The sequence below is a fragment of the Oncorhynchus keta genome, chromosome 30 (assembly GCF_023373465.1).
Source record: "Oncorhynchus keta strain PuntledgeMale-10-30-2019 chromosome 30, Oket_V2, whole genome shotgun sequence".
Taxonomy (NCBI): domain Eukaryota; kingdom Metazoa; phylum Chordata; class Actinopteri; order Salmoniformes; family Salmonidae; genus Oncorhynchus; species Oncorhynchus keta.
The window spans coordinates 59,888,054-59,910,515 of record NC_068450.1 but is presented as its reverse complement, the minus strand read 5'-3'; the positions used below and the strand labels follow the sequence as shown (position 1 = coordinate 59,910,515).

The 22,462-nt window shown below is 42.5% G+C and overlaps 1 protein-coding gene across 1 annotated transcript; it reads left to right on the top strand.

The window, feature by feature from the left end:
• The first annotated feature begins 11,349 nt into the window (after positions 1–11,349).
• LOC118363870 (inositol-3-phosphate synthase 1-A-like) lies at positions 11,350–20,695 on the top strand. The gene is made up of 11 exons (XM_035745156.2): positions 11,350–11,617; positions 15,223–15,345; positions 15,432–15,593; positions 17,385–17,517; positions 17,856–18,049; positions 18,184–18,333; positions 18,415–18,630; positions 18,878–19,042; positions 19,191–19,304; positions 19,384–19,601; positions 19,763–20,695. Exons 2-11 carry the CDS (start codon positions 15,232–15,234, stop codon positions 19,950–19,952), a joined length of 1,656 nt encoding a protein of 551 aa, XP_035601049.1. The 5' UTR covers positions 11,350–11,617; positions 15,223–15,231; the 3' UTR covers positions 19,953–20,695.
• The last annotated feature ends 1,767 nt before the right edge of the window (positions 20,696–22,462 follow it).

Genomic DNA, 22,462 nt, shown 5'->3' with positions numbered 1-22,462 from the left:
TGATTGACATTTGTTCATATTTAACTGACATTTGCATTACATGTTCCAAAGTCGAATAAATGCCCGCAATGAAAATCACTGTATATGAAATACACAATAGCTCTAGAGCAAAAACTATTCAAGGTGCCGCAGTAAAAGTACTGTAGATAATACTCAGTGGGGTCGTAGAATGTATAAATGGTGTCATTTCACGGAGGACAGAATTATACGGACTATTGCTGGCCTTTTACTCTTTTTTTGGTGTACTCCGAGTGGCGCAGCGGTCTAATGCACTGCATCTCAGCGCTAAAGGAGTCATTACAGACATCCTTTGTTCATATTTAAGTGACATTTGCATTAAATGTTCCAAAGTCGAATAAATGCCCGCAATGAAAATCACTGTATATGAAATACACAATAGCTCTAGAGCAATGACAGTCTGTATCACATCCGGCCCTGATTGAGAGTCCCATAGGGCTGCGCACAATTGGCTTAGCGTCCTCTGGGTTTGGCCATGTAGGCTGTCATTGTAAATAACGATTTGTTCTTAGCTGACTTGCCTAGTTAAATAAAGGTTACACTACACCCATTCCACTGGCCCCTGTATGTGGATTACATATTGGTTTACAGAGCAAAAACTATTCTCGGTGCAGCAGTAAAAGGGCTGTAGGGAATGCTCAGAAGGATCTGTAGAATGTATATATGGTGCAATTTCATTGGACATGGAATTATATGGAGTGTTGCTGGCCTTTTACTGTGGTCAGATAGCTTAAAATGGGATGCCTGGACACTATATAGCACAGTAGCACTATACAAATATAGCACAGTATGGGCAAAACGATCAATTGCTTGTCAATAAAACCAGTGTCCAGTCTACTCACCACAGTCCTTAGAATACAAAACAGGTGAGTCTTCACAAAAAGCTAGTGCATAGAAAGTGTTACTGGACTTTTATGTGGTCAAACAACTTACAGGCAAAACTATGCATTATGCCAATGTAAAAGTGGGGTGGGGAGTACTCAGTAGGGTCTGTAGAATCTACACTATATATTAAAAAGTATATAGTGAATTCCACTATTTCAGCCACACCCATTTCTAACAGGTGTATAAAATTGAGCACACAGCCATGCAATCTCCATAGACTACATTGGCAGTAGAATGGCCTTACTGAAGATCTCAGTGGCTTTTAATGTGATACCATCATAGGAAGCCACCTTTCCAACAAGTCAGTTTGTCAAATTTCAGCCCTGCTAGAACAGCCCCAGTCAACTGTAAGTGCTGTTATTGTGAAGTAGAAACGTCTAGGAGTAACAACAGTTCAGCAGTGAAGTGGTAGGCCACACAAGCTCACAGAACAGAACAGCCGAGTGCTGAAACACGTAGCACGTAAACATCGTTGGTCCTCGGTTGCAAAACTTGCCTCTGGAAGCAACATCAGCACAAGAACTGTTCGTCGAGAGCTTCATGAAATGGGTTTCCATGGCCGAGCAGCCGCACACAAGCCTAAAATCACCATGTGCAATGCCAAGCGTCAGTTGGAGTGGTGTAAAGCTCGCTACCATTGGTCTCTGGAACAGTGGAAATGCATTATCTGGATTGATGAATCACGTTTCACCATCTGGCAGTCCGACGGACGAATCTGGGTTTGGCGGATGCCAGAAGAACGCTACCTGCCGAATGCAGAGTGCCAACTGTAAAATTTGGTGGAGGAGGAATAATGGTCTAGGGCTGTTTTTTATGGTTTGGACTAGGCACTTTGATCCAGTGAAGGGAAATCTTAACACTACAGCATACAATGACATTCTAGACGATTCTGTGCTTCCAACTTTGTGGCAAAAGTTTGAGGGAAGCCCTTTCCTATTTCAACATGACAATACCACCATGCACAAAGCGAGGTCCATACATAAATGGTTTGTCGAGATCGGTGTGGAAAAACTTGACTGGCCTGCACAAAGCCCTGACTTTAACCCCATCGAACACCTTTGGGATGAATTAGAACGCTGACTGCGAGCCAGGCCTAATCACCCAACATCAGTGCCCGACCTCACACATGCTCTTGTGGCTGAATGGAAGCAAGTCCCCGCAGCAATGCTCCAACATCTAGTGGAAAGCCTTCCCAGAAGAGTTGAGGCTGTTATGGCAGCACCAACTCCATATTAATGCCCATGATTTTGGAATGAGATGTTTGACCAGCAGGCGTCAACATACTTTTGGTCATGTAGTGTATCTACTGTATGGTGTCATTTCATAGGGATCTGAATAATACAGATTGTTGCTAGCCTTCCACTGTGGTCAAACTGCTTAGACTGGAACCAATGGACACTATATGGTATGAACAAACCAATCAGATCGCACAACGTAAAGACTTGTGCCCAATGAGAGGCTGTGAGAGGCTGCTCTGTGTGTGTGTGTGTGTGTGTGTGTGTGTGTGTGTGTGTGTGTGTGTGTGTGTGTGTGTGTGTGTGTGTGTGTGTGTGTGTGTGTGTGTGTGTGTGTGTGTGTGTGTGTGTGTGTGTGTGTGTGTGTGTGTGTTGGTGTGTGTTGGTGTTTGTTGCTTGGTTGCTCCTCTGTTGTTGCATGGGTATGTGTTTTAAATTATTGTAATTGAACTGTTCTGGAAGCCAGTCTGTTTCTGCTGATTTACTTTCTCTTTTCTCTCTCATCCAGTCCTCTTTGTCCTGGACAGAAGATACTACCTTTTTCCCAGCTGCTCTCTCTCCCTATGCTGAGCCACTTGAAAAAGACCATGGGCCGTGGTTTCAATAGCCTACTCTGGTTGCATACTAATAAACGTTAGGCTATTTTTGTATTTTCTCCCAACTTGTGCCCTTTAACTAATGACCTTTAACTAATGTCGACTTTGACTACACTATGCTATATTTCCTGTCTGCCCTCAGGCACAGATCTAGGATCAGATAACCTTATGAGTATCATTTTACTTACAGATGCAAAGGTCTACACCAGGGTTTTATTTGGCCCCCTAAGTTCTGAGCAGAAAAAAATAAATATTTTTTAAATGTTCATTGTTGGATATTTAAAACTGTAAAAACACCAGAAAATCAACTTCAAGTTATTTGAATTTGGGAAACTGTTCCCAAGTATGTCCACGTGATCATAAACAAATGTAAGCAAGGTTTGAAATTATGACATTTTTATTCTAATATTATATATGTTTGGGCTTCTTGAGGTAAATTCCAATTATTTGTAATTATGTTCAGGCCCCCCAACCATCCGCTCAAGAAAAAATTGGCCCACAGCTGAATCTAGTGGATGATCTCTGCACCACACACTCTAGCTGATTGTCACGCCCTGGCCATAGAGTGGATTTTATTCTCTATTTTGGTTAGGCCAGGGTGTGACTAGGGTGGGCATTCTAGTTTCTTTGTTTCTATGTTTTCTATTTCTTTGTGTTTGGCCGGGTGTGGTTCTCAATCAGAGGCAGCTGTCTATCATTGTCTCTGAATGGGGATCATACTTAGGCAGCCTTTTTCCCCCTTTAGTTTGTGGGATCTTGTTTGTGTGTGGTTGCTTTCTGCACTGCATGTAGCGGTACGGTCATATTTTTTTTTCTCCAGTGTCATTTAATAACAGTAAAATGTACGCCTACCACGCAGCACCTTGGTCCAATCCATCTTTAAACGATTGTGACACCCACAGTATAAATGGTAATAGTTTTTTAAACAGCTGAAATGCACAGACATGTTCCTAATATTTGAGACTTGATTTATTGAATTTGTAGTAAGTGTGAAGAGGCTCTATGTTAGCCCACTGAGCTACAGCCTAGACATTTTTAGGGAGGTTACTCATTATCATATGAGTGTGGTTAGCGAAGGTGAGTGAAGGACAGAGCGTGTGGTCAGACCACATGTTGTCAGGGTGTGGTTGAGAGGCAGTAGGGAGGTGACTGGTTTGTCTAGTTTGCACACAGGATGGACTGTGGTGGACGTGGACCGTGTGTGTGTGTGTGTGTGTGTGTGTGTGTGTGTGTGTGTGTGTGTGTGTGTGTGTGTGTGTGTGTGTGTGTGTGTGTGTGTGTGTGTGTGTGTGTGTGTGTGTGTGTGTGTGTGTGTGTGTGTGTGTGTGTGTGTGTGTGTGTGCGTGTGTAGGTTGGTTGGAATTATGTTGAATATAATAAACTACACTGAACAGAAATATAAAAGCGACATGCAACAATTTAAAAGATTTTACTGAGTTACAGTTCAAAAAAGGAAATCAGTCAATTGAAATGAATTATTTAGGCACTAATCTATGGATTTCACATTTCTGGGAATACAGATATGCATCCGTTGGTCACAGATACCTTAAGATAAAAGGTAGGGGCGTGGATCAGAAAACCAGTCAGCATATGGTGTGACCACCATTTACATAATGCAGCACAACATCTCCTTCGCATAGAGTTGATCAGGCTGTTGATTGTGGCCTTGTGGAATGATGTCCCGCTCCACTTCAATGGTTGTGCGAAGTTGCTGAATATTGTCAGGAACTGGAACATGCTGTCGTACACATACATCCAGAAAATGTCAAACATGCTCAATGGGTGACATGTCTTGTGAGTGTGCAGGCCATGGAAGAACTGGGACATTTTCAGCTTCCAGGAATTGTGTACAGATCCTTGCGACATGGGGCCATGCTGAAACATGAGGTGATGGCGGCAGATGAATTGCACAACAATGGGCCTCAGGATCTCGTCAAGGTATCTTGCAACTGTGTTCGTTGTCCATAGCTTATGCGTTGCCATACCATAACCCCACAACCACCATGGGGCACTCTGTTCAAAACGTTGACATCAGTAAACCGCCCACCCATACGACGATATACACAATGTCTGCATATCAAACCGTGATTCTTCTGTGAAGAGCCACCTTCTCCACCGTGCCAGTGGCCATCGAAGGTGAGCATTTGCCCACTGAAGTCGGTTACAACGCTGAACTGCAGTCAGGTCAAGACCCTGGTGAGGACGACGAGCATGTAGATGAGCTTCCCTGAGATGGTTTCTGACAGTTTGTGTGGAAATGTTTTGATTGTGCAAACCCACAGTTTCATCAGCTGTCAGGGTGGCTGGTCTCAGACAATCCTGCAGGTGAAGAAGCAGGATGTGGCGTTGCTGTGGAAGTACTGGGCTGACGTACGGCCAAATTCTCTAAAACGACGTTGGAGGCAGCTTATGGTAGAGAAATGAACATTCAATACTCTGGCAACAGCTCTGGAGAAATTATCACTAACAGTGATGTAAACACATTTGTGCACAATATGTTGTGTGTATGACAGATTTCTGGGATATTTTGTTTCAGCTCATAAAACATGGGACCAACACTTTATATGTTGCATTTATATTTTTGTTCAGAGTACATTCATTAATCTGATTTCGTTATTATGTGAATGCTATAGGCCCATAAGCATTGCCAACGTATCTATCCAAGGTAGCGAGCCTTGCATCACCACTGAATACTATTAAGAGACTAAGAGACAAAACATCTAATATCTTATGTCCTAGCATTAAAGGATTGAGTTGACCTTAGCTCAGAGCGGCACAATTATAGGCCAAGCATGTGGAATGTGTAGTGCGAATAACCTTTACCATTAGACCATTAAACAAATAATAATACAAAGAATTTTAGCTTCTCCGAAAAATGAGGACTACGGTTTCGTATCCATTTAAAAGTGATCCGATTTATTACAGTTTTGCAAAAAGAATAGAAATATCAAATGGTACATTTTTAATTTGATTTCATTTCACCTTTATTTAACCAGGTAGGCTAGTTGAGAACAAGATCTCATTTACAACTGCGACCTGGCCAATATAAAGAAAAGCAGTGCGACAAAAACAACAACACAGAGTTACACATGGAATAAACAAACATACAGTCAATAACACAATAGAAAATTATATGTACAGTGCGTGCAAATGTAGTAAGATTAGGGAGGTAAGGCAGTAAATAGGCCATAGAGGCAAAATAATAACAATTTAGCATTAACACTGGAGTGATAGATGTGCAGATGATGATGTGCAAGTAGAGATACTGGGAGGCAAAATAGCAAAAAAATACGGGGATGAGGTAGTTGGGTGTGCTATTTACAGATGGGCTGTGTACAGATACAGTAATCGGTAAGCTGCTCTGACAGCTTATGCTTAAAGTTAGAGAGGGAGATATGAGTCTCCAGCTTCAGTGATTTTTGCCATTCGTTCAAGTCATTAGCAGCAGATAACTGGAAGGAAAGGCGGCCAAAGGAGGTGTTGGCTTTGGGGATGACTAGTGAAATAGACCTGCTGGAGCACGTGCTACGGGTGGGTGTTGCTATGGTGACCAGTAAGCTGAGCTGAGGCAGGGCTTTACCTAGCAAAGACCTGGAGCCAGTGGAGCCAATGAATTTATAGCAAGGGCCAGCCAACGAGAGCATACAGGTCGCAGTGGTGGGTAGTATATGGGGCTTTGGTGACAAAACAGATGCCACTGTGATAGACTACATCCAGTTTGCTGAGTAGAGTGTTGGAGGCTAATTTTGTAAATGACATCGCCGAAGTCAAAGACCGGTAGGATAGTCAGTTTTACGAGGGTATGTTTGGCAGCATGAGTGAAGGAGGCTTTGTTGCGAAATAGGAAGCAAATTCTAGATTTAGATTTGGATTGGAGATGCTTAATATGAGTCTGGAAGGAGAGTTTATTCTAACCAGACACCTAGGTATTTGTAGTTGTCCACATATTCTAAGTCAGAACCGTCCAGAGTAGAGATGCTAGTCGTGCGGGCATTTGCGGGCAGCAATCGGTTGAAGAGCATGTATATAATTTTACTACCATTTATAAGCAGTTGGAGGCCACGGAATGAGTGTTGTATGGCATTGAAGCTCGTTTGGAGGTTTGTTAACACAATGTCCAAAGAAGGGCCAGATATATACAGAATGGTGTCATCTGCGTAGAGGTGGATCAGAGAATCACCAGCAGCAAGAGCAACATCATTGTTATATGCAGAGAAAAGAGTCGGCCCGAGAATTGAACCCTGTGGCACCCCATAGGGACTGCCAGAGGTCCGGACAACAGGCCCTCCGATTTTACACACTGAACTCAATCTGAGAAGTAGTTGGTGAACCAGGCGAGGCAGTCATTTGAGAAACCAAGGCTATCGAGTCGGACAATAAGAATGCGGAGATTGATTTTATCGATGGCGGTTATGATATTGTTTAGGACCTTGAGCGTGGCTGAGGTGCACCCAAGACTAGCTCGGAAACCAGATTGTATAGTGGAGAAGGTACAGTGGGATTCGAAATGGTCGGTGATCTGTTTGTTAACTTGGCTTTCAAAGATTTTAGAAAGGCAGGGCAGGATGGATATAGGGCTATAACAGTTTGTGTCTAGAGTATCTCCATGCATCTCCATCTCTGAAGAGGGGGATGACCGCAGCAGCTTTCAAATCTTTGAGGATCTCAGACGATACGAAAGAGAGGTTGAACAGGCTAGTAATAGGGGTTGCAACAATTGCAGCAGATCATTTTAGAAAAAGAGGTCCAGATTGTCTAGTCCAGCAGATTTGCAGGGGTCCAGATTTTGCAGCTCTTTCAGAACATCAGCTGTCTGGATTTGGATGAAGGAGAAGAGGGGAGGACTTGGGCAAGTTTCTGCGGGGGGTACAGAGCTGTTGGTCGGGATACTGAGAGCCAGGTGGAAAGCATGGCCAGCCGTAGAAAAATGCTTATTGAAATGATCGATTATTGTAGATTTATCGGTGTTTCCTAGAAGCTGGGAGGAGGTGCTCTTAATCTCCATGGACTTTATAGTGTCCCAAAACTGTTTGTAATTAGTGCTACAGGATGCAAATTTCCATTTGAAAAAGCTAGCCTTAGCTTTCCTAACTGACTGTGTATATTGGTTCCTGACTTCCCTGAAAAGTTGCATATCGCAGAGGCTATTTGATGCTAATGCATTACGCCACATGATGTTTTTGTGCTGGTCAAGGGCAGTCAAGTCTGGGGTGAACCAAGGGCTATATCTGTTCTTAGTTGTACATTTTTGGAATGGGGTATGCTTATTTAAGATGGTGAGGAAAGCACTTTTAAAGGACAACCAGGCAACCTCTACTGATGGGATGAGGTCAATACCCGGGCCAGGTCGATTAGAAAGGCCTGCTCGCTGAAGTATTTTACGGAGCATTTGACAGTGATGAGGGGTGGTCGTTTGAACGCGGACCCATTACGGATGCAGGCAATGAGGCAGTGATCGCTGAGATCCTGGTTGAAGACAGCCAAGGTGTATTTAGAAGGCAAGCTGGTCAGGATGATATCTATGAGGGTGCCCATGGTTCCGGATTTAGGGTTGTACCTGGTAGGTTCCTTGATAATTTGTGTGAGATTGAGGGCATCTAGCTTAGATTGTAGGATGGCCGGGGTGTTAAGCATATCCCAGTTTAGGTCACCTAACAGTACGAACTCTGAAGATAGATGGGGGACAATCAATTCACATATGGTGTCCAGGGCACAGCTGGGGTCTGATGGGGGTCTATAACAAGCGGCAACGGTGAGAGACTTATTTCTGGAAAGGTGGATTATTATAAGTAGAGGCTCGAAGTGTTTGGGCACAGAGCCTACAGAGTTCTGTCATACTATCCAGGTATCTCTGCAGTAGATTGCAACTCCGCCCCCTTTGGCAGTTCTATCTTGTCAGAAAATGTTGTAGTTTGGGATGGAAATTTATGAATTTTTGGTGGCCTTTTTGGTGGATTCAGACACGGCTAAGACATCAGGTTTGGCAGAGTGTGCTAAAGCAGTGAATAAAACAAACGTAGATAGGAGGCATCTGATGTTGACATGCATGAAGCCAAGGCTTTTACGGTTACAGAAGTCAACAAATGAGAGCTGGGGAATAGGTGTGATGCTGGAGCTAACAGGGCCTTGATTAACCTCTACATCACCAGAGGAACAGAGGAGGAGTAGGATAAGGGTATGGCTAAAAGCTATAAGAACTGGTCATCTAGTGTGTTGGGAACAGAGAATAAAAGGAGAAGATTTCTGAGCATGGTAGATTAGATTCAGGGCATAATGTACAGACAAGGGTATGGTAGGATGTGAGTAGAGTTGAGGTAAACCGAGGCATTGAGTGACAATGAGAGCGTTTGTGTCTCTGGAGGCACCAGTTAAGCCAGGTGAGGTCTCCGCATGTGTGGGGTGTGGGACAAAAGAGCTATCTAAGACATGTTGGGCAGGGCTGGGGGCTCTACAGTGAAATAAAACAAAAATAACTAACCTAAACAGCAGTAGACAAAGCATATTGACATTAGGGAGAGGCACACATAGCATACCACAAGTCTTTAATGTCATAAAATACAAAAATATCTCAGTCTATAAGTTAAAAAAAAAAAAACTATAGAGTAATGGAACGCTACACCAGGAGTGTGGTCTACAATGTTTCAGTTAAGTTTTAATGGCACGTGCACAAGTACAGTGAAATGTCTTTCTTGCAAGCTCTAAACCCAACAAAGCAGTAATCAATAGCAATGTAATACTAATAATAACATAAGGTAGTACAAAAAAACACACGAGAAATAGAAATAAGAACACTATAAAGTAAGTAAGCATACCAGATATATACAGGGTCAGTCAGTTCCAGTACCATATTTACAATGTGCAGGGATACTGGAGTGATAGAAGTAGATATGTATAGGGGTAAGGTGACAAGGCATCAGGATATACAATATTTGTCCCCTTTCTGATTTTCTCTATTTGTGCATATTTTTTTACTGAAAGTTATCAGATCTTCAATCAATACCTAATATTAGATAAATGGAACCTGAGTTTACAAAAAATGTATACTTATATTATTTATTTAATTCACAAAGTTGTCTAACACCCAATCCCCCTTACACTCAATAACTGGTTGTGCCACCTTTAGCTGCAATGAGTGAAACCAAATGCTTCCTGTAGTTGTTGATCTGTCTCTGACATCTCTGTGGAGGAATTTTGGCTTCTGATAGGCTAATTGACATAATTTGAGTCAATTGGAGGTGTACCTGTGGATGTATTTCAAGGCCTACCTTCAAACTCAGTGTCGCTTTGCTTGACATCATGGGAAAATTAAAAGAAATCAGCCAAGACCTCAGACAAAAAATTGAAGACCTCCACAAGTCTGGTTCATCCTTGGGAGCAATTTCCAAACACCTGAAGGTACCACGTTCATCTGTACAAACAATAGTACTCAAGTATAACCACCATGGTACCACACAGCTATCATACGGCTCGGGAAGGAGACGCGTTCTGTCTCCTAGAGATGAGCGTACTTTGGTGCGAAAAGTGCAAATCAATCCCAGAACAACAGCAAAGGACCTTGTGAAGATGCTGGAGGAAACAGGTACAAAAGTATCTATATTCACAGTCAAACGAGTTCTATATCAACATAACCTGAAAGGCTGCTCAGCAAGGAAGAAGCCACTGCTCCAAAACCGCCATAAAAAAGCCGGACCACGGTTTGTAACTGCACATGGGGACAAAGATCGTACCTTTTGGAGAAATGTCTTCGGATCTGATAAAACAAAAATAGAACTGTTTGGCCATAATGACCATTGTTATGTATGGAGGAAAAAGGGGGGCTTGCAAGCCGGAGAACACCATCCCAACCGTGAAGCACAGGGAAGGCAGCATCATGTTGTGGGGGTGCTTTGCTGCAGGTGGGACTGGTGCACTTCACAAAATAGATGGCATCATGAGGATGGAAAATAATGTGGATATATTGAAGCAACATCTCAAGAAATCAGTCAGGAAGTTAAAGCTTGGTCGCAAATGGGTCTTCCAAATGGACAATGACCCCAAGCATACTTCCAAAGTTGTGACAAAATGGCTTAAGGACACCACAGTCAAGGTATTGGAGTGGCCATCACAAAGCCCTGACCTCAATTCTATAGAACATTTGTGGGCAGCACTGAAAAAGCATGTGCGGGCAAGGAGGCCTACAAGCCTGACTCAGTTACACCAGCTCTGTCAGGAAATATGGGCCAAAATTCACCCAACTTATTGGGGGAAGCTTGTGGAAGGCTATCTGAAACGTTTGACACAAGTTAATAAATTTAAAGGCAATGCTACCAAATACTAATTGAGTGTATGTCAACTTCCGACCCACTGGGAATGTGATGAAAGAAATAAAAGCTGAAATAAATCATTCTCTCTACAATTTTCTGACATTTCACATTCTTAAAATAAAGTGGTGATCCTAACTGACCTAAAAAAATGATTTTTTTTCCGAGGATTAAATGCCAGGAATTGTGAAAACGGAGTTTAAATTTACTTGGCTAAAGTGTATGTAAGCTTCCAACTTCAACAGTATATGTAAATGTCTGGGATTTTGCATAGACACTCCTCTGCCTATAAGTAGCCATTCCGGCTCTACGCTATCTATAAATGAACAGGGCTCTAAGGGATATCCTCATGCACTCGCAATGGCAATATTGCTGCATCACACCTTAATTTCACTTCGGCTCACTTGACGAATTGAAGAGGTCGGGCTGCGCATGAGAACGAGCGATTTACTAGGCTATTAGATTAAATATAACAGAAAAAAATCTAAACAAGCAAGCTATCAAATCAACGAAGAACCGTCCGTAACCTATTATTGTTGTTTAGAAGAGAACATTCCATCTCCTGACTCCAACGTATTACACGGTAAGTAGACCAAAGTGCGCAGGCTTTAAGTGCGTACTAGGCTTTTTTTTATTTTTTTTTACTACTAAAGTCAATTCCCACTGTCAAGGTTCCGCAATAGGAGCTACGATGCTAATATCTGTGCATACACAGGCTACTCTTGAGAATTGTGTTTTGTAGGCTACAGTAGGTGTCACCGATTAGCCTGAAACTCAATGTCATGCATTCACAATCTAACGGTAATGCTATACAGTGTATAAGCATCAACTCGCTTGTCAAGTCTGACCAGCCGAGGGTTTCTCCTTCTCAGCCATCGATTTCCTTTGTGTTTCCTGTAGCCTATTGTCACTGGATCGATTGGGTTCGAGTCGCTAGCGTAAAATGAAAGCAATCTTGCTTGTGCCATTAGTTTTTCCCCGTTAACGTTTAGTAATGACCTGTCAAACACACTCCAGTAATGGCTGAAATAGACTCAAAGCAATACAATTAGTTTTTTTGCATCTCAGGCGATTTTGGGGGTAGCCCGAACCCGCATTCGAACCCTGACCCAGCGACTAGTAAGCCAATACCATTAATTAAACTGCTACGCCAAGAGATCCGAACCTCTTGACAAGGTGGCTAGTTATTGTTTAAGGTTGCTATATTACTTCCTGAGAGTTGTCCCCACTCCTCTCTATACCAGTGATTCCCAACCTTTTTCAGTTTCCAAACCACCAACTGAATTTTGCTCTGCCTGGGGGAGAACCCCTGAAGTACCCCCCCTCATGTGCATTTGACCAGTATGCCTATGGTCTCGAGTCTTCTCAAGTACCCCCAGGGGTCTTAGTACCTCTTTTGGGGGATCCAATGCTCTATAGGAAGTTCCTCCCCACTGGGCAAAAACTGGTTGAATCAACATTTTTTCCCCCACTAATTTCAACAAAAATAAATGTTATGATGTTGAATCAATGTGGAAAACTGGATTGGATTGCATTGCATTTGCAATTAGGCATCAATGTAAGGGATTTTTCAACTTTTATTTAATACCTAAATTCAATGTCATGTGAAATGTTCTAGTGATTTCATGTTCGTTGACAACTCTACCAAATGTTAATCAAAAATAGACATTTAACTGATGTATGTACCCAGTTGGTCACATCTACATGCCTCTGCGAGGGTGTCATTCCCACATCTGTCACCAACTTCACCTCGGACACAGCGACTGTCAAACAACCACTTTAACCGTTAGGCCAAGAGATCAGAACCTCTTGATGAGACCTATGTAGGCTATAGATGGGGTGTAATCTAGAGCCAGGTGGGAAAAGTGATTATGCGGGGAATTTGACAATTTTGACAGTGTTCGGACAAACTTGAATACCTGAATTCCAACAAATGCCCGATCTCCACTCATTATTTGTTTGTGCCAGTAGGCTACAAAGTTTTATATCTTCATCCATTGTCTGTTACATTTTTCAGAATTGTATTTTTAACAATTTAGGCAGCCATTTCTAATATACAGTAAGTAGGGCCAAAAACTCTCACATCAACACCATTATCCCAGAAACCCTAGACCCACTCCAATTTGCATACCGCACCAACAGTTCCACAGATGATGCAATCTCTATTGCACTCCACACTGCCCTTTCCCACCTGGACAAAAGGAACACCTATGTGAGAATGCTATTCATTGACTACAGCTCAGCGTTCAACACCATAGTGCCCTCAAAGCTCATCAATAAGCCAAGGACCCTGGGACTAAACACCTCCCTCTGAAACTAGATCCTGGAATTCCTGATGGGCCGCCCCCAGGTGGTAAGGGTAGGTAACAACACATCCGCCACGCTGATCCTCAAAATGGGGGCCCCTCGTGTGCGTGCTCAGTCCCTTCCAGTACTCCCTTTTCCCTCATGACTACACGGCCAGGCACGACTCCAACACCATCATTAAGTTACCCAATAACACAACAGTGGTAGGCCTGATCACCGACAATGATGAGACGACCTATAGGAAGGAGGTCAAAGACCTGACCATGTGGTGCAAGGACAACAACCTCTCCCTCAATGTGATCAAGACAAAGGAGATGATTGTGGACTGCAGGGAAAGGAGGACCGAGCACGCCCCATTCTCATTGACGGGGCTGTAGTGGAGCAGGTTGAGAGCTTCAAGTTCCTTGGCCTCCACATCACCAACAAACTAAGATGGTCCAAGCACACCAAGACAGTTGTGAAGAGGGCATGACAAAACCTATTCCCCCTGAGACTGAAACGATTTGGCATGAGTCCTCAGATCCTCAAAAGGTTTTACAGCTGCACCTTCGAAAGCATCCTGACGGGTTGCATCCCTGCCTGGTATGGCAACTGCTCGGCCTTTGACTGCAAGGCACTACAGAGGGTAGTGCGTATGGCCCAGTACATCACCGGGGCCAAGCTTCCTGCCATCCAGGACCTCTATACCAGGAGGTGTCAGAGGAAGGCCCTAAAAATTGGGAAAGACTCCAGCCACCCTAATCATAGACTGTTCTCTCTGCTACTGCACGGCAAGCAGTACTGGAGCGCCAAGTCTAGGTCCAAGAGGCTTCTAAACATCTTCTACCCCAAGCCATAAGACTCCTGAACAGCTAATCAAAGGGCTACCCAGACTATTGCCCCCCCACCCTGCCACTCTGCTGCTACTCTCTGTTATTATCTACACGTAGACACTTTAATAACTCTACCTACATGTACATAATCACCTCGACACTGGTGCCTCTGCACATTGACTCTGTATCGGTACCCCCTGTATATAGCCACGCTATTATTATTTACTGTGATGTCTAATTATTTATGCTAATCTCTTACTTTTTTAAAGGTATTTTCTTAACACTGGTTGGTTAAGGGCTTGTAAGTAAGCTTTTCACTGTAAGGTTTATCTACACCTGTTCAATTCGGCGCATGAGACAAATACATTTTGATTTGAAGCCCCAATGCAATTCTGAAGTCTATTGGGCCTACATCCACAGCGTGATTTCAACTGATTTTGCTGTATATTCTAAAATTAATTAATTATTGTCATTCCAACCATTTTCACCATTATCCAGTCCAATTGTGGCATGATTCCACTATTTATCGGTTTGCATCAGTTTCAATGCAGGACTTTTATTTTGCAGGCGAACCTTTGATTCGACTATTGTTGCTAACTCTACAGTCGTGGCTCGTGGCACTATCGGAAGTGCGGAGTTCCGACTGAGACGTTTCACTTGAACGACCCTCCAAGTCGTAATTGAAGTGAGAATTTCGGAGAGAATGTTGTTACTCCAGTTGTGACGTTTCACCACTGATGTTTCATCTTTACAATCAAAAGATGACAAATACGCTTTTGACAATTAGCCTCTAAACTTATTAATGTAGATTGTCAATATGGTCAAACTATGTTAAGCGAGCTAGCTAACTTTTTTTATTTGCATCGTTAGCTACCGTATCAATTTATTAAGTCTATAGTTATTTTTATTTGTAAAAAAAAAAAATTGCTCTATTTGTGGAAATTAAGTTATTCAAATACATAAATGAAGCCAAAACACCTAGGCTAACTGTCTTAATATCTCCCCTAACTCTCCTGTTACAATCTCTATCACTTTCTTTTTGTCTCTCTGCCTCTGTCACTCTCTCAAGCCTGCAGTCATGACTGAGAACATTCGTATCAACAATCCCAATGTGAAGTACACAGATACACACATCGAGGCTCAATACTGCTACCATACTTCTGCTGTACGCAGGGATGGAGACACACTCACAGTAAGTCTCACACACACACACACACACACACCAGCATCACCTATCTAATTTCTAACTGTGTAACTCGCTCGACTCCACCCCTCCAGGTGACCCCCTCTGTTAGTGAGCTTGAGTTCCGTACTGAGCGACATGTCCCCAGGCTGGGGGTGATGCTAGTTGGCTGGGGAGGAAACAATGGGACCACCGTCACCGCTGCTGTCCTGGCCAACAGACTGGGACTCACCTGGAGAACCAAAACTGGAGAACAGGTAAGGTGGTGTGTGTGTCTCGTTGATCCTACTTTGTAACAGTTTTTTGGCCTATTTTCCAAAGACATGTCTCTCCCCTGATGCAGAGCCTCATTATACCCCTAATACAGTAATAATAATAATAATAATAATATATGCCATTTAGCAGACGCTTTTATCCAAAGCGACTTACAGTCATGTGTGCATACATTCTACGTATGGGTGGTCCCGGGGATCGAACCCACTACCCTGGCGTTACAAGCGCCATGCTCTACCAACTGAGCTACAGGACCACCTTCACACACACTGATATGATGGGTTTCGTGGAGTGTTAAGGGATTAATATTGAATGACAGACTAATGTTTACAACACAGGCAGTCATTTACCTTCTATTTTTTACATTTTATTTGACCTTTTATTTAACCTCTCTAGGGTATTTGGGACGCTAGCGTCCCACCTGGCCAACATCCAGTGAGATTGCAGAGCGCCAAATTCAAATACAGAAATGCTCATTATAAAAATTCAGAAAATATACAACTATTTTACATAGGTTTAAAGATGAACTTCTTGTGAATCCAACCACTGTGTCAGATTTCAAAATGCTTTACGTCGAAAGCATACCTTACAATTATTTGAGAACATAGCCCAGCAGAAAAATCATTACAAACAGTAACCAGCCAAGTAGAAGAGTTACACAAGTCAGAAATATTGATAAAATTAATCACTTACCTTTGATGATCTTCATACGGTTGCACTCAGAAGACATTCATTTATTCAATAAATGGTCCTTTTGTTTGATAAAGTCTCTCTTTATATCTAAAAACCTCTGTTTTGTTCGTGTTCTTCTATAATCCACGGGCTCAAACACGATCACAACAGGCAGACAAAAAAATCCCAATTGTATCTGAAAAGTTAATAGAAATATGTCAAACAATGTTTCTATTCAATCCTCAGGTTGTTTTTAGCCTAAATAATCGATAATATTTCAACCGGACAATAACATCGTCAATATAAAAGGTAAACAAAGGCACTCTCTCGGTTGCGCGCATGAAAAAGCTCTGTGACACGGCAGGGTCCACTCATTTAGACTGCTCTTCCTCCCTCATTTTTTTAGAATACAAGTCTGAAACAATTTCTAAAGACTGACATCTAGTGGAAGATATAGGAACTGCAATTTGAATCCTAAGTCAATGGATACTGTAATGGCATTGAATAGAAAACAACAAATCCTACTTCCTGAATGGATTTTTATCAGGTTTTCGCCAGCCAAATCAGTTCTGTTATACTCAGACATTATTTTAACAGTTTTGGAAACTTTAGAGTGTTTTCTGTCCAAATCTACTAATTATATGCATATGCTATCTTCTGGGCCTGAGTAGAAGGCAGTATAATTTGGGCACGCTTTTCATCCAAAATTCCAAATGCTGCCCCCTACCCTAGAGAAGTTAACTAGGCAAGTCAGTTAAGAACAAAATCTTATTTTCAATGATGGCCTAGGAACAGTGGGTTAACTGCCTTGTTCGGGGGCAGAATGACAGCGTTCTACCATGTCAGCTCGGGGATTCAATCTTTCAACCTTTCGGTTACAAGTCCAATGCTCTAACCACTAGGCTAAATGGTAAATTAAGGTTGTGTCAGAGATTTTGGGGGGGTTGGCTGAAATTCTGGTGGGGAAAAAAGGAGTCCCTGTAGAAAAAGTTTGAATACCACTGATTTAATGTGTTATTATTCAATACTTGTTATTTATTTTTGTTCTGTCTCTGTTTTATTACCCTCTCCCCCTTTTCTAACCCCCACCTCTCCCTTCCCAGAAAGCCAACTACTACGGTTCCCTCTTCCAGTCCTCAACTGTGTGTTTAGGGCCGGGGCCAGATGGAAAAGAAGTTAACATTCCGTTCCGTGACCTCCTACCCATGGTGCACCCTAATGATATCGTCTTTGATGGTAAAGGAGTTGTGTGTGTGTGTGTGTGTGTGTGTAATCAGAGAAGGAATGCTGACCCTAGATCAATACTTCAGGGGCCACTGTGGTGAAGGTAAAAGGATCCATGTGGAATGTCTGTCTGCCAGGCTGGTTATTTAACCTCCTGTTTAACTCTATCAGTTTTATCTAGCACCATTTTTCAGCACTGCCCTCGAGGCAGAAGTACAATACACAACTCTGGTTCTCTAGTCTAACTGGTCCTCTATGTTCTTTTGGGCCTGTCTGACAGGTTCTTTTAAGATACATTAGGTTTGTAAAATGTTAGCTAACTAATTAAATAAAGCGTGTGTGTGTGTCAGGCTGGGACATCTCATCCATGGACCTGGGCAGTGCGATGGAGAGAGCAGAGGTCCTTGATTGGTCCCTCCAGGAGAAGCTCCGCCCACACATGAGCTGCCTCCGACCCCGAGCCTCCATCTATATCCCAGAATTCATAGCTGCCAACCAGGCGGGCCGAGCAGACAATATTCTGAAAGGAACCATGGCTGAACAGGTACGCCCAATCGCAAGTAGTGTGTGTGTGTGTGTGTGCCTCATATACCCTGTCCCCTAAACCCCTTATTTCTTACCCCATAGACCCTATGTGTCTCTGTGTCTGAATAGTGATTCTCCTCTCTCTCTCTCCAGGTGGAGCAGATCAGAGCAGACATTCAGGACTTCCGGCATTCAAGCGGTGTGGAGAAGGTCATCGTTTTGTGGACGGCCAACACCGAACGTTTCTGTGAACTCACAGCCGGGGTCAACGACACGGCCAAGAATCTCCTGGCTGCCATACAGGTAGAGAGATAGAGATCTGACAGATCTATTCTCTCTCTTTTACACTCTCTCTCTTTTACACTCTCTCTCTGTCTCTATCAGTCAGGTGGGGAGGTGTCTCCCTCTACTTTGTTTGCCGTAGCCAGTATCCTGGAGGGCTGTGCCTACATTAACGGTTCTCCCCAGAACACGTTTGTCCCTGGGGCGATAGAGCTGGCTGTGGAGAGAAATGTGTTCATAGCAGGAGATGACTTCAAGTCTGGTCAGACAAAGATCAAGTCAGTCCTGGTCGACTTCCTCATCAGTGCTGGGATCAAGGTGAGAGGTCGACCCAGTCCATTAATTCACTTTAATCGTACTTCTGTTAAATGAACCGTCCCCGTTCCACTTGTATAATGACGAAGTACATAATTATACAATTACTAAATTATTCTAAAATTACTATACATGTTAAAACACTGTTATTACAACGATATTACCCAGGTATAAGGGCAATTTCATGTGTGTAAACACTAGGTTAATACCAGACTGTACAATAACGTGTTGCCGTCTGTTGCCATGACAGCCCACCTCCATTGTCAGCTACAATCACCTTGGCAACAATGATGGTATGAATCTCTCAGCACCGCAGCAGTTCCGCTCCAAGGAGATCTCCAAGAGCAATGTGGTGGATGACATGGTCAACTCTAACCCTATACTGTACCGCAAAGGGGAGAAACCTGACCACTGTGTAAGTTTGTGTTTTTGTGTGTTTTTTCATACCTGGTAGATATCAATAGCACTACATTTTATTTTACTAAGGGGCAGAAAGTATCTGTAGTTTTTCTTGAGAAATACTTGACTCCGTTGTCTTGCTGTGTGTGTGTGTGTGTGTGTAGGTGGTGATTAAGTATGTGCCGTATGTGGGGGACAGTAAGAGGGCGATGGATGAATACACCTCTGAGATCATGATGGGAGGAACCAACACTATCGCAATGCACAACACCTGTGAGGTGAGTCTCTCTCTCTCTCTCTCACGCACACACACACACACCTCGACCTGATTTTTCTAACAAAGGTGTCTCTCTCCAGGACTCTCTGCTAGCCAGTCCTATCATCCTGGACCTGGTCCTCCTCACAGAGTTGTGTCAGCGTGTAGGTGTTCGGCCCCAAGGATCAGAGACCTTCCAGTCCTTCCACAGTGTCCTGGCTATCCTCTCCTTCATGTGTAAAGCTCCCCTTGTCCCCCCTGGGGCCCCGCTGGTCAATGCCTACTTCAGACAGAGAGCCTGCATTGAGAACATCATGAGGTCAGAACACCTACCACCCTGTCTTGTTAGGGATTTGTCACCAATCGTAATGTTTGTTACTGAACTTCCTGTCTCTCTTGTCCAATAATAATGTTGTGCTGGTCTCTGTGGTTATAAGCATTCAGTTTTGCAACTGACTAGGTATCCCTTTTCCCTTTCAGAGCGTGCCTTGGTCTCCCCCCTCAGAACCACATGCACCTGGAGCACAAGCTGCAGAGGGGCTTCCTGCCTCGCCACGACAACCGTATCTACGACAATGTGGCTACCAAGATGGTCCTAAGCACCGGTTACCACGCCTCCCAACAGAATGGTGTCTGCGCACATGTGGTGAAAGAGGCAACGATTGGATAATGGCTGCACATTAGGTCTCTGTCATCACGGGGAAGATTCTAGAAGTGTCCACAGCCATAGAGAAACAATTACATCCATAGTTTAGTTTATTAGGATCCCCATTAGCTGTTGGACATGCAGCAGCCACTCTTCCACGGGTTACACACTATTACATATTCAGATACTTATACAGTGCAGTTAAATTAGATTCATAGAAAGTGAGCCAAACTCTTTATACAGCATACTGTATGATGATAATGTTTTATTTAGCCTGGTTGTGTAAGATGCAAAAATGGGCTCAAACCATTGTAACTTTTGAATGACCAGTTTAATATTCTGTGGTTTTAGACTCATATTGCTCATATACATACAAACTTAAACTATGTTCTTGTATTTGTTCCAATGACTTGTAAAATGCAATGTTACCCTACCACCCCGACCCTGCTTGGAGTAAACTAACGGACAACAATACTTCTACTGCTACTTACAGCTATTTTCGCTCACATCTACGATACCTGTATTTAAACAATTATACATATATTCCTGATATCCCCTTCAAGTGCTGGATTTTCACCCACAGCGGCCAATCCACCATTCATTCTGAAAATCCAACCCTCCAATGTCCACAGATTAACCCATCTTTCCCAGTATAATGGCATTTTTATATTTCCTTTTGCAATACATCCTTCCATTTTTACGATGTCTTTTGAGTCCTTGTAACATTTCTACCGATATTGCCAAAAAAATAAATACTTTACCCAAGAGTATAATCATATTTTCTATTGACTGATCTGAAAAAACATCGATCTCCTAACAATACAGTTTCCATGTCCCTGATATTATGACATAACAACCATCCCTGGACCTGACTCCAAAAGTGAGCCACCAATAGACAGAACCAGAAAATATATTCTAGTGATTCTGCTTCCTCGTGGCAAAGTCTGCACAAGGATGACTGTTCAATGTCCCATATTTATATATATATATATATATATTGAGCATTATTTTTGTAGCAAGTATTTTATGTAATAGCTTAAATTGAAACAAAACGATTGTGTCAATTGTTTGTCAGTTCATAGACCCGAAGCCAAGGTATTGGGACATCAAAAACCTCTTCCCAAATGACTAGGATTTTTATACAGTACTGCTGTCAAACCTTTTTGACAAGTTTTCTTTCCCCCCTCTATCAGTACACCATATTATTTGCAGTAAAATTAGATCTGCCTTTTCTGGAGGATGAAATTGTAATACTTTAAAACAGGGATCCATTGTGATTCCAATGAAAATGGAAGATTTTATATGCAAAAAGGCAAAGAGCCCACTCAAACAGGATGGGCCTCTCTTAGTAGCTTGCTAGAAAACCAATTTGGATGTAGATACAATGGGGGAGTTTAAGAGTTTTAATGCCGTAATATTTAGTCGTTTTAACCCTACAAACTCATATGGGTTATATAAATATGCTCGTTTAACTTTATCTGGTTTGCCATTCCAAATAATGTGAATCCCCCCCATAATTTGAAAAAGGATTCTCCTGGAGATGGTAGAGTCATGGAATAAATATGTAAACTGCAATATCAGTAGAGAATGAATCAGGGAAATCTTCCCTTAAATGGGTGGGTGTTTTCCCTTTCCACTGTGTCAAGATTCCAGATATTTTGCTTTTGATTCGAAGTTAGTTGCAAGATCGCTCAACTTTTCCAGGATATGTTACATCAAGCACATGAAACTTCACCAACCGTCCATTTAAAACCTGGAGACCACATTTCAATTTAAAGTTTATGTTTTAGAGACACAATCCGTAATATACAGTTGAAGTCGGAAGTTTACATACACTTAATGTTAGAGTCATTAAAACTAGTTTTTCAACCACTCCATAAATTTATTGTTAACTAGTTTGTTTTGGCAAGTCGTTTAGGACTCGGTTAGGATCTACTTTGTGCATGACACATTTTTCCAACAATTGGTTACAGACAGATTATTTCAACTACAATTCACTGTATCCCAATTCCAGTTGGTCAGAAGTTTACATACAAAGTTTGCTGTGCCTTTAAACAGCTTGGAAAAAGTCATTAAATGTCATGGCATTAGAAGCTTCTGATAGGCTACTTGACATCATTTGAGTCAATTAGAGGTGTACCTGTGGATGTATTTCAAGGCCTACCTTCAAACTCAGCCTCTTTGCTTGACATCATGGGAAAATGAAAAGAAATCAGCCAAGACCTCAGACAAAACAATTGTAGACCTCCACAAGTCTGGTTCATCCTTGAGAGCAATTTCCAAATGCCTGAAGGTACCACGTTCATCTGTACAAACAATAGTACGCAAGTATAAACACCATGGGACCACGCAGCCGTCATATCTCTCAGGATGGAGGCGCGTTCTGTCTCCTATAGATGAACGTACTTTGGTGCGAAAAGTGCAAATCAATCCCAGAACAACAGCAAAGGACCGTGTGAAGATGCTGGAGGAATCAGGTACAAAATTATCTATATCCACAGTAAAACGAGTCCTATATCGATATAACCTGAAAG

Coding starts and splice junctions, on each gene's coding strand:
- LOC118363870 (XM_035745156.2), top strand. CDS start 15,232: ATGACTGAGAACATTCGTATCAACAATCCCAATGTGAAGTACACAGAT. Junction 15,346..15,431: donor GGGATGGAGACACACTCACA/GTAAGTCTCACA, acceptor CCACCCCTCCAG/GTGACCCCCTCTGTTAGTGA. Junction 19,043..19,190: donor GGGAGAAACCTGACCACTGT/GTAAGTTTGTGT, acceptor GTGTGTGTGTAG/GTGGTGATTAAGTATGTGCC.